The sequence below is a fragment of the Chinchilla lanigera genome, unplaced genomic scaffold (genome assembly GCF_000276665.1).
Source record: "Chinchilla lanigera isolate Chin_1 unplaced genomic scaffold, ChiLan1.0 scaffold00013, whole genome shotgun sequence".
NCBI classification, from domain to species: domain Eukaryota; kingdom Metazoa; phylum Chordata; class Mammalia; order Rodentia; family Chinchillidae; genus Chinchilla; species Chinchilla lanigera.
Genome location: NW_004955414.1, coordinates 16,613,950 through 16,626,232, shown reverse-complemented (window position 1 = coordinate 16,626,232; position 12,283 = coordinate 16,613,950). Strand labels below are relative to the sequence as shown.

Here is a 12,283-nt window from a genome sequence, read left to right as displayed (position 1 = left end):
TTTAGGTACCTTGCTCTGGAAAAAACTAGGAATAGAGAAATCAGGGTAGGGATGCAGGACTGGGTTGGGGGCATAGAAGGGAGGCCTGTGTGGACTTAGAAAGAGCTAAGGGTGAAAAACACCTGGCATGGTGTGATGAGTAGAACCGAAAGAATGAAATGAGAATGGATGAAATAGAATTAAAAGGGATGGCATGAAATAGAACTGTATGGAAGTGAACGGAACTGAATGGAAATAAATACATTGAATAAAATGAAATCGGATTCAAAACTGTAATAGAGTTTAATGGAAAGGAGTCAAATGCCATGGGACAGAATTGAATGCAGTAGAAATGAATGGGATGGGATGGAAGGAATGGAAAGAACAGAGCAGGGAGGGGTGGGCAGACACGGAGGCTGTGCCGGCCTGCCCACTGCAGTCTCTGACTTCCTCCCACTTGTCTGACAGTCTTCCCCAAGGTGCTGCTGCGGACCCTCCGCCACCCCATCTTTCTGCTGGTGGTCCTGTCTCAGGTGTGCATGTCATCCATGGTGGCAGGCATGGCCACCTTCCTGCCTAAGTTCCTGGAGCGCCAGTTCTCCGTCACAGCCTCCTTCGCCAACATGCTCATTGGTGGGCTCTCCGTCCCCATGGCCATTGTGGGCATCGTGGTGGGGAGTGTCCTCATCAAGCGTCTCCGCCTGGGCCCCATGCGCTGTGGAATGCTTTGCCTGCTGGGGTCGCTGCTGGCTCTGGTGGTCAGCCTGCCTCTCTTCTTCCTTGGCTGCTCAGCCCACCCGATTGCAGGCATCACTCTGCAGCCTGGGTGAGTGTGTAGGGGGGCGGGGTGGGCAGTGGCCCTGGGCAGAAGCCAGGTCAGTGGGCACCCCTGCCACACTCCCAGCTCCCTTGTGTCACCCCCTCCTGGCTCACTTCTGAGCAAGGGACATTCTCTCTGGAAGGCTCCGGTGACCCAACAGGCACTCATCAGGCCTGTGGAGGGCTGGAGGTCAAGGCAGAGAAAAGCTACCTGTGGGTACCTCCAGAGTGCCTGAGGCCTGTGTGCCCAGCTGAAGTCGGAGAGGCCACACTGTAGGAGACAGGACCCAGCTCAGCCAGAGGAAGGCTTTTGCTCCAGGCGGAGGTTAGGCCTGTCCAGAAGAGAGCAAGCTCCATTCCTGGGGAGCTAGGGTGGGAGAACAACTGAGCAGTGGCTGGGTGGCCCCTTCACGGAGGCTGCAGAGAAGAGTTAGGCAAGAGAAGGAATATTCTGGAGTATTCTGAGATTCTTGGCTCTTAGAGACTGAGAGCTAAAATTCTGTTGTTCCGTGACCCAAGCATTCCAGAATGCTTGGTCCTTGTCTCTGAGGCAGTGTCGTGCCTCTGTCCTTCAGGAGAAAGATTCTTGATGCTTTCTTCCTGCCATTGCCCAACAAATAGACCCTCTTCCCTTCTGGAGAAGTTGAAAATTGAAAGTTGAAAAGTTCCATCCCTGCCTCTTCCCCCAAATGATCTCATTTTTCCTGAAAATGACTCCAGGCTTAGTTGGCCTAACGCGCAGCTAGAATTCCCCCACTTCCTCTCTCCCACCTACTCCTTGGCATCCCCTCCACCGGTGCGTGCGTGCACCTGATTTCCTCACCTGGGGCTCCTTCTGCATGGCTGGAGGCCTGGCTCAGGGCCAAGGTCCCCCCAAGTCTCACCCTTATGATCTTCCCCACCCCCGTCTGCTCCCCCCACTCCCTCCGTCTCCTGTCTCCTCTCCTTTTTCTGGAACTGGGAAGCAATTTGGCCAGCTATGCCCTTAGGAAGTCCCTAGCCTGAGGAGGGATGCAGGCCCTTTCAATGAGTTTTTGCGTGAAAAGTAAATGGATATTTTACCACAATTTTTTCAAGTACATGGGAAAGGTCAGCCCACCTGTCCTGCCCACCTCTCCTTCTCCCTCTCACCCCTTGGCTTTGACAGCTCACCTTTGTTAGCACCCACATTCTTGCAATTAATTCACCAAGCTCGGAGTTCTAAGTCATGAAGAAACTTTTGGGAACTAATTGAATAGGTCAAGGAAAACCTCATATTTCTGTACAGCTAGTGATACGGACAGAAAATGGAGGGTCTCCTATGTACCCAACTCCAGGCCCAGCACTTCCTCCATTACATCTTTCTGAGTCTCCTTGTGCCTGTTTTACAGATGAGCATAGTGAGGCTCACAGAAGTAAAGTCACCCACACAGAGGACAGAGCCTAGGTCAGCACTTTCCCTACAGAAGCAGCCAGCTCCATGTGGTCAAGAGAGAAGAGGGACTGAGGAAGAGCCCCTCACCAGCTCTCACATGCTTGGTCTTCCAGCTGCTGGCAGGAGGCGCTAGAAAGTGCCTCTCTTCTGGCAGCTTCCCCTGGCAGATTCCTGATGGGTCCACAGCTCAGTCAGTGCCAGCCTGTGCCACTTCCCATGGCAGACTTGCCAAGACCCAACCAGATACAGGCGCACTGTCCAGCAGGCGGGGAGGAGGCGGAGAGCTGCACTGACGATGATCTTGATGATCTTTGCCCCCACTCAGAGGGGACGAGGGGTCCCCTGCCCTAGGCGGGGCAGAGCTCACCTCTGCCAGATGCCCCTACCCTTCCCCAAGCTTTCTAAGCCCATCTCAGCAGCTTTTCCTCTCCCAGCCTCCCTAGCCCCTGACAACCCTCCCACACACGGAACTGAGAGTATGCCATGCTTGCCAGGTCCCTGCTCAGCCCACGTTTCTGCCATGTGCCCATCCTGAGGCCAAGAGGGTGCCCAGCTTCCCCCACTGGCTCCCTCCTATATGATGTGGCCAGTGGCACCCTGGGACCCTGAACCAGCCTCTCTATATCTCTGTCTTCTGGCAGATTTGCTGTGCCCCGCCCCATGAAGCTAGGTCATAGCCTCTGTCCCAGGGGCCACTTTTCTGCCCCTACCAGAGGGATCTTCCCCCTCCAATTCAGCCTCCTGCCTCTGTCCACCCCCGCCTTGCCCTGGCCAAGTGGGCAGGGGCACCCTGAGGTTTGAGAGCATCCCTCAGCGGAGGCAGGTGGGACCGAACACAGTGAGAGGACAGTAGATAGGCAGGGAGGTCGTGAGACTTCAGGACAGCACCAGGGAGAAAGGAGCCCCAGCCTCGCCGACAGACAGAGAAACTGAGGCCGAGAGGGAGGCAGGAGCAGGTTGGAGATCCCATATCTGGTCAGGTCCCCCGGCTGAACGCCCACCTCCATTCATGGCTGGACTTTTCTGAGAAGAGGAAGTAACCCAACTCCTGGAAAGAAAGGCCTCTTCATCCGAACTCCAGGAGGAATTTCCCTCGAGTTCCCTATGCAAGTGCCACTGGGAAGTGGGCTGTTTGCAGAAGCAGCTCAGAGATGGGCAGGAGCCAGGGCTGGCAGGGGGCTCAGGCCATGGCCCAGACTCCCCACTTCTGCATCAAGCGCCTCCCAAACTCAGCCCCTCTCCCTGCTCACACTTCCCCATGGGCTGCCCGAGCAGTGAAGCCCTCCCTGGGGGGCAGTTCAGAGTTCTGGCGCCGACTCTCTGGGTTGGGAGCCAGGCTGCCGGCCTGGGGAAGGAGAGCCAGGCCAACCCTGCTGCCTTCTCTTTCACCAGCACCGGAGCGGAGCTGTTTCCAGGCTGCATGGAACCCTGCTCCTGCCCAGTGGATGGCTTTAACCCCGTCTGTGACACTGGCGCCCGCGTGGAGTACATCACGCCCTGCCATGCTGGTTGCAGGGCCCAGGTGGTCCAGGGGGATCTGGATAAAAGCAAGGTGAGGCAGACTTCTGGCACAAACTCTGCCATGCAGAGCTCACGCAGAGTACACTGCTGCTCGTCACACGGATCTCATCTCCCTACTCCTGGGAGGCCCCTAAGGGCTGAGCCTCTTGGTTGTGGGTCCTCAGCTCCCACACAGTGCCTGGCACAGAAGAGGGACTGGGTGAAGGTTTGTCAACTGACTAACTGGCTGGGCTCTTGCCAGCCTCCTCACTGCTCTGTCTCCTATCATGTACTCTGCTTGGCTTCTTCTATTCTATAGCCTCAAGTGTGACAGAGCACACACGTGCTCCTGTCATGCCCCTCCTTAAACCCAGCCATGGCTCCCCATTGCTCTGCTGATAAAGTCCTCACTCCTTCCCTGGTATTCAGGGCCCTTCCTTGTCTGGGTCTTGCTTTCCCTCCATGAATCCTCATGGTACTTCTCTAACAAGATTTTTTGGGTTACTTGAGACATTGCATGTGTGCGTGTGTGTATATATGCGTGTGTATGCATGTGTGTGCGTGTGTGTACACATACAAGTGTGTCTTTCCAAATCTTCATGTATGCTGTTCCCACTGCCTAGAAGTCACTTCATTTCCAGGTCCTAATTTACCCACTCATCTTCAAAGATCTGGAAAAATGCTGCCTCCCTTGGAGACTTCCGGGACCCTCAGGGTGGGCTGTCTCCCTCCTTCCATGTCTGTATCCACAGGGACCACTTCTGCCCATCAGCACCCTGGGCTTTCTACAAGTGACTTCCTTCTGCAGCCTTCTATACAGACTGCTGGGAGCTAGATCTGGCTCCTCTCTCCGAGCCCAGGCTGGCAATGAAAGCTTATTGAGGCAATAATGTCCTACATCTGCCAACAGAAGGAAGGAATCAGACGGACAGAGACAGAGGGCAGAGAGCCAGAGAGTGAGAGAGCAGGAGTGTTTGGAGGCATGGAGTGAGCAGGCCTGCAGAGAGAGGGACAGGCAGAGGCCCTGGGAGATTTTAGGTGGTCACTCCTATTCTACCCATCGTACAGATGGGAAATGAAGGCCCGGGAAAGGACTGAGCAGTGCCAACAGTCTTCATACCAGAGCTAGGACTGAGCCAACGTTCTGAGTGGCTGAGGATGTAGCTCAGTAATGGAGCATTTGCCGCCACTGGTGGAATGAGGCCCAATTTCTCGCGCCACAAAAATAAAAAAATAAAACCCCTGAGGCTCTGGCCCCAGCCCATCCGCCCTTTGGATTGGCTGCAGAGGTCTGGGTTTGGTGTAGTATCTGAAGCAGGGTGCAGCCAAGACCGGGTCGGCACTCAGGGGCCTCGGGCTGGCTGGAACTGTCTCTTGCCATGTGTGCCTCCTCAGGCTGCCCGTGATCACCCTTCCACAGGGATGGGTTGATCTGCCCCAGCACAGATGCATCCGGCAATGGACTGAGGGAGAGATGTGGCAGCTGGCAGGATCTCAGGCTCTCTAGGTGGGGCTGAGAACCCTGGGGGAGAGATGCAGAGGCAGCTGGGGAGACTGAAGGCAATCGTGGGAAGAACCTGCCACCGTGGGGATCAGATGCTTGTGATGACTGATCAGAAAGACCCTGGCGAGGAGTCTCCAGCCTTGGTGCCGTCCCAGCACCTCTCCCTCGAGCCCAGGACCAGTAGCAGGAGCCCCTTGACCTTGAGGTATTTTTCCATTACCTGTCCCCCTGCTGTATCTCCAGTCACTTAGTCGACAAGCCAAGGCCCGAAAGCCACTTGTCCTGCAGTGTGAATTGGTGTCTACCCGGCTCACACACACAGCAGCCCAGCCCCTTTATGCGCATCAGCTCTACAGGACAATGCAGAGAGCGTCAAGCTGCCAAAGCCTACGTGTCTCCTCCCCTTCCTCTCCTGTCCTCCCCTGTCTTCTCTTGTCCTATCCCTCCTCTCCTCTTCTCTCCTTTCCTTGTCCTGCCCTCCCCTTCTCCCTCTTCTGCCTTTCTTCTTTTAATCTATCACCCAATCACTTCAAATCAAAATCCCTTTACTCACCCACCCCAACCCACAATGGGGCTCCTTGCGTGCCTCCCCGTCCAATCCATCCTCCAAGCCACTGCCAGAGCACACGTACCCAGGACCATCAGGTTCCATCTCTGCCATGCTCAAAATCCTCCCAAGGCCCCCAGCTCCACCTCAGGCCTTCTCACCCTGGAAAGTTTCTGAGGCTCCCATAAGTGGAGGTCACAAGCCCAGAGGGCTCCAGCTGCCCTGGGGCCACCTTGAGAGAGGACGAGCCCAATCCCTGTCTCCATCCGAAGCACCAGCGGCTGCAGTGCACAGGTCAGAAAGCTCTTTGACAGAGGAGTAAAACCCAGGCTCCTGGTTTGGCTTTGCTCCCACAGACGCCTGAGAGCTCTGGTGAGTGGACTTCCTCTCAAAGCATCTTTGGCTGGCGGTCTTCCCTGCCACCAGAGACGGTGAACACAGGGTGCAAGCAAGCGCACTGAGGACATTTCCTTGCCGTTGATGTGTCCTGTCTCGGGGTGCTCTTCCGGGTCCCTCTCCCTTATTGCTGTACCTCTCTCCTCCTATGGCTAGAGGCCTGGCCAGCCCAGGTTGTGCAGGGCAGCCTGTGTCCAGGCACCTCCTCAAGCCACCTGCACTCAGCTGGCTGTGGGCCATAGGACCACTCAGGAGCGTTCTCCTGCCACAGGCCCATAGTAACTGCCTCTTTGGGGGCTCCTGAGACCCTTCTCGCCCTTCTCTCCTCCCCAGGTTTTCTATAGCAACTGCAGCTGCGTAGCTGGGGGAGGCCCTGTGCCCGCTGGCTCCTGCGACTCAGCTTGCAGCCACCTGGTGCTACCCTTCATCCTCCTGGTCGGCCTGGGAGCAGCACTGGCCTGTGTCACCCACACACCAGCCTTAATGCTCATCTTAAGGTGAAAGCAGGGGTGGGGTAGGTGAGTTCCAAGAGGTCCTCACAGCCAGCACATTCCAAGGCGAGAGTTGGAGGGAGGAGTCACTCAAGTGTCCCCAGCCCCAGTGACAGGTCAGGCCAGGCCCTCCCTACCCTGACTTCATCCCCCTGGAAACCTTGTGAGGTGGTTTTCTCCCCACCTTGAAAAAAGGAAGACAGAGGCTCAGGAAGTTCAGGAGCTGGCCCCAGTCGTATAGCAAGTGCTGCATAGAATAGGACTGGGGCTCCAGCCAGAGCCCAGGCTCTCAACCCTATCCCCGCCACCCCGGGAGGGGAGGCCACACTTACAGCCCTGTCTTGTCCTCCCCGAGTGAGATCATCATACAGTAAGGAGGAGGTAAGCTCCCCACCCTACCTGCAATGGCTGAGCAGGGGTGCATCTAGGGCACAAACGCTACCCACATGGCCCCCAGCCTCCGTGCCCTTCAAGGCAACAGCACCTAGCAAGTGCTTACTGAGCACCCAGCCCATGTTGGGTACTACCGCATGGTACAAGATCTTCCTGGCCCTTTTTCTGAGAGTGCCTGCTGGGTCTAACAAGTTGTTGCCCAGCTCCAAGTCCAAAGTCAGGATCTCCTGGGATAGGGGTGAGATAAGAAGACCTCAAAGCAAGATAATTCCAGTCTGCTGCATTTATTTTATTCATCATCTACTTTCTAGAAAATAAAAAGGGAACAGAGCCCCTGGGAATATTAGAAGATGTGGGACTCTATGAAACAGGCTGACATGAGTGAGAAAGAAGGGGATCAGGTATCACAGGGAGCTGAGAATGTAAACTGTGGACAGCATGACTCCCAGCCTTGCCTCCGAGAGCCACGGGACCTTGGCAAAGTCGTTGAGCCTGTCTAGGTACCAGTCTGCTTATCTGTGAAATGGAGCTAACAGTCTACCTGTCTCCTAGGAGGGCAGTCAAGGTACAGTGTAGAGTTGCTCAGTCCACAGGAAGTGCTCCTTAAGCCCTTACCACTCTGTCACGGTGGTGGAAGAGCTGGAGCAGGTAGCCCACTGTCCCAGCTCCAGGCCTTGCCAAGTATAGGAGGAAGAAGAGAATTTGGTGAGACCAGGGAGCAGGGGAATAAGGGTGATGCCGGTGGTGGGGAGCGTAGGGAGGGGGGACACAGGACTTTGGTGGTCAATGGGTGTGGGCTCTGCAGGTTGAGAAGGGATGGATACAGGGTCTGAGCCCCTCGGCTGGCCCCTCAGACTGGGGGACAGGGGCATGGACAGTGGGAGAGAAGTGCGTGGGGAGAGTCCATGGTGTGGCCCTCTCGGTCCTCATGTCCCTGTGTCCCTGCTTCTAAGGGGTGTGAAGAAAGAAGACAAGACCTTGGCTGTGGGCATCCAGTTCATGCTCCTGAGAGTTCTGGGTAAAGAGCCTGGCTGGGCCCCTAGGTGGTGGTGATGGGGGTCCAGGCGCCCACTGTGCGCCAGACCTAGCGGCCACGGGCCTGAGTGGGACCTAGTCCCTGACCTTGGGGCAGCAAGTGTCTGGAAGTGGCGGAGCCACCTAATAGGAGGGAGGCTCCCTCTGGTACATAGTGAGGGGCTGGCTGAAGGCCAGATTCCTGAGCCAAGAGACCCCCTATGGCCTGGATTCCTTGAGGGCTTGCAGGGAGGCTGGGATCTCCTGGCCTGACTGTCCACTGAGCACCTCCTCTCACAGCCTGGATGCCAAGCCCTGTGATCCACGGCAGCGCCATTGACACCACCTGTGTGCACTGGGCCTCGAGCTGTGGGCGTCGAGCCGTCTGCCGCTACTACGACCTTGACCTGCTCCGAAACCGGTGAGACCCTGGCAGGGGCTGTGGGAAGGGTGCTGGAGAACCCTCAGGATCCCAGGCAGGGCACCAGTGGGGAAGCATTTGAGTGCACCTGCTTGGTGACAGGTGCTATTTCCAGTGCTGAGCTCACCAGCCCTGTGACATGACGAAAATAAAAGCTAAAGGAGGCAGCCCAAGGTCACACAACTGACAACCCACATAGCTGGGCCTTGTCTGCAAGCTCTCTGCTGACAGAGTGGACTTGAGGTCCTGGGGAGATTTGGAAGCAGCTCAGCTGTAAGACTGAGTAGAAGCTGGGAGAAAGCCCTGTCTACTCGCCTGGGGCTCAGTTTTCCCATCTGTACATTGGGGAGCTCAAAAGACGGTGAAGGCACAGCAGCTGCTGGCCTGGGGTAGATGTGGGGAAGATTTGCTAGCCAGGCTGGGGACAAGGAACAGATCATTTCCAGCTCTGAGAAGGACACAGCTCTTGTGGGCTAGGACTGCTGGGAACAGATCATTTCCAGCTCTGAGAAGGACACAGCTCTTGTGGGCTAGGACTGCTGGGGGGGGGGGCACTTCCTAGAAAAGAAAGAGTCAAAGGGCCTTGGTCAGTTAAGCAAACAGGAAATGGGAATCCTGTGTTCCTTGGGGGGGACCGTCCCAAGGTGTTCCTCAGGCCCTCTGAGCCTCTGAGAGGCTTGTACAGGGCAGAGCTGGTCTAGGTCATATCACAGTCAAGGACAGAGCATGAGAACAGGTTTCTACCCCTGCCCTGGGATCCTTCTGCAGAGCATCCAGCTCCCTCTTTCAGGAAAGGACCCCAGCAAGGGTCAGTGATCCCCAACCTCAAAGTGTCCAACTGCACAAAGAATAACATCTACTGACTCCACTCGCTGCCCACCCAAGGACGTCCAGGCCTGGGGTCTGGGGCTCTCACTTCAAGTCCCCTGTTCTTCCTCAGGTTTGTTGGTCTGCAGTTCTTCTTCAAAACTGGTTCACTGGTGTGCTTCGCCCTGGTTTTGACTGTCCTGAGGCAGCAGAACAAAGAGGAGGAGACCAAGGCAGCTGTGTCCAGCCCTGGCCTACAGCAACAACTGCTAATGCCAGGGCCAGATAAGAAGCCAAAGGATTCCAGCATGTGAGCTGTCCTGGGACCCAACCAGGACAGAGTGGCAGCCACAGTGGGACTTCCTCAGAGCCGCTTGCCCAAGATTGTCAGGAACACTGCGTTCCAGGACTGGCTCCACCACTGAATCACGAGTGACTTCACGCAAGCTACTGGCTCTCTCTGGGCCTTTGTTTTCTCATCAGAACCAAGGACTTATTTGGGGGTTTGTTGTATTGAGCACGTCTGAAGCAAGAGCGTCTTCCCAAGTCTCCCCCAGCAACCAGCTGACCCCAAATCAAGCTTTCTTGGCTGGGAGGGCTGCATATCTTCACCAGGGGCCCTAGGGTAGAGAAACTGACAAAGTAGACCAGACTCTCCTCCACACCACACACAGCCCTGCTCTGCCTCTCACCTGGAGCACCCTCCCTGAGCCTCAGTCCCGTCTTCTGTCGGGTGGGAACGGACTCGCCAGCTTTCAGGCCCATTCAGCTGTGACCATCTGCGTGGCTTGGAGACACAGGTCTCCGCCCAACCCTCAACAACTGTCCCTTTGGCGCCCCCTGGAGGCTGAGCCCAAGGCTGGCTTTTAATTAAGGGGCACCCTACAAGGAAGAGGGAGCTGGCTTCCCACTCAGGACCTCCCAGCCTGGCAAAACCCCGGGGTGAAGGCTGGCATGGAGCCTTGCCAAGAGACTCCATGGAGGGAGGGGAGACTCCCTCTTGGACTCAGGAAGTCCCTCAGGGAGCCACAGTTTGGGAGTGAACCCCAGCCCCTGCGTTAGAAGTCCTGGAGTGGAGGAGGAGACCCAGCCATACACTTAGGCAATTTCCAACATCAGAGAGCAAACTTAATTGCTTTCTCCGCATTGTCAAGATCTCACACACCTGACAAGGGGCCACCAAAGTCTCTGTGACTTTTATGAATAGAATTCAGTTTCCTCTTCTCTTCCCTAATGCCTAAGTCCCTGTCATTGGTCCTCTGTAGGTAATGTTCATTGCCATGAGGCTCAAGTTAGTGGTGGCCTCCGGTTCTTAGGGGCTGTGCCCGATCCATTGCTATGACAGGCCTTGTCTTTTCTTCCCAGTCTTGTCTGTCCCAGTTATTTCCCTGGGCCAGGAGGGTGTCTCCTGATTCTCTCAGTCCTATCTGTTGCCATCTGTACACCCTGCCTGGAGCCTATATCCTGGGAGGCACCACACAGGAAGCTATTGCTGATGGCACCCTGTATACCCAACGCTGCTGGGTGGGGGCACTCATGGCTCTTGGCCTCTGGGCAGCTCCCGGTGCCAGTGCCTGGGGCTTTCTCATGTGCAAGATGAAGACGGAGGTATAGAAGGTCTAATTTCTATCTTATTCTACCACTTAACTGTAAATGTTTAACAAATATCTGAGCCTGTATTTATCAGTGCCAGGGATTTCAAAGTCTCCTCCAAGAAGATGAAGCTTCTGTAGGTTTATATTCCTTCTCCTTCCCTCTGTTGCCCAGGTTTTGCAGATATAATTTGGAATTATAGATACAGCTTATTATTAAATTTGTTCCTGTACAATGTCTCCTCTATTACAAAAAATCCCTTCTTATAAACTGCATTAGAGGATTGCAACAACCACATTATTTCCAGTTATTTAGATTTAAATTTTACCGGGTTCATTGCTCACCATTATTTCTGGTATATTGCATCCTTCCCTCACTTTATATTCTGGTCTAATTTTCATTTGGCTGGGTTACTTCCTCGAGTCATGGTTTCCAAAATGGAAGGAGGTCATAAGGCTAGGTCTTCGCCTTTTCAGATTGTCTTACATTTTATAGAAGAGGAAACCAGCTCAGAAAGGATGAGTGACTTGCCTAAGACCACACAGGAAATAAATAATGGAGCCAATGCTGAGTCTAGATCTTGCGGGAAACAAAGCTAATACAGTTTGAGGAAGACCTCTTTAAAAAGGGAATACAAAGTTATGAATACAGGTTGAGTACCCTTTATCCAAAGTGCTTGAAATCAGAAGCGTTTTGGATTTTTGGAATTTTTTCATATTTTGTAATGCATGCATGTATGAGATATCTTAGGGATGGGGCCCTGATCCAAACACAAAGTTATGCTTCATGTGAATCCCATACACATACATTTTAGTGTGCTTGTGTTTTGACAAAAGCCCATCCCATGAGGTCAGGTATGGAATTCTCCACTGACAGTATTATGCTGATACTCAGAAAGTTTAGAATTTGGGAACACTTCATATTTCGACTTCCCGATTAAGGATGTTCAGCCTGTACCCAATTCGATGAGAAAGTGAATATTTACCTACAAGCAGAAAAAGAAAAACAAATATATAATCCAAGAAAATAACATATTTTTATTAATTTCTGCAGTCAGTTTTCCTTTTTAAAAAACACCCTTTTGTCATGATGGTTAAAAGAATTTTCTAATCTCTGCTCAAAGAAGAGCCTATAGAATTTGCATCTGTGAGCTTGCCGTCTCCTCCCCTGCCCCAGGGAGTTCAGTGGAGATGGTACATCTCCCTGCTAGATCCTAGTGGTGGTGAAGTCCAGCAGAGATTAGGGCAGCGACAAATACTGACATCCTGATGCCTTGCCTGAGTCCTGTTGCTTGTTACACATGCCGGAAAATTGCAAGGCAGGCAGAGGCTCCCCGGGAACCAGGAGTCAGGAGCCATGATTGGCATCACCTGGGATAGGCAATGGGCATCGGGTGACAGCCACA

General features: G+C 54.2%; 1 protein-coding gene across 2 annotated transcripts in view; it reads left to right on the top strand.

Annotated features, from left to right (window-relative positions):
* Slco2b1 (solute carrier organic anion transporter family, member 2B1) overlaps nt 1-11,221 on the top strand; it is a 49,773-nt gene extending 38,552 nt beyond the window's left edge. For both annotated transcript variants that reach the window (XM_013512025.1, XM_013512026.1), the window contains exons 9-14: nt 448-805; nt 3,605-3,764; nt 6,493-6,656; nt 7,997-8,061; nt 8,358-8,478; nt 9,419-11,221. In XM_013512025.1, the coding sequence (XP_013367479.1) occupies nt 448-805; nt 3,605-3,764; nt 6,493-6,656; nt 7,997-8,061; nt 8,358-8,478; nt 9,419-9,599 (1,049 nt within the window). In that variant the 3' untranslated portion in view covers nt 9,600-11,221. The remainder of the gene's footprint in view (nt 1-447; nt 806-3,604; nt 3,765-6,492; nt 6,657-7,996; nt 8,062-8,357; nt 8,479-9,418) is intronic.
* Nucleotides 11,222-12,283: the final 1,062 nt, after the last annotated feature.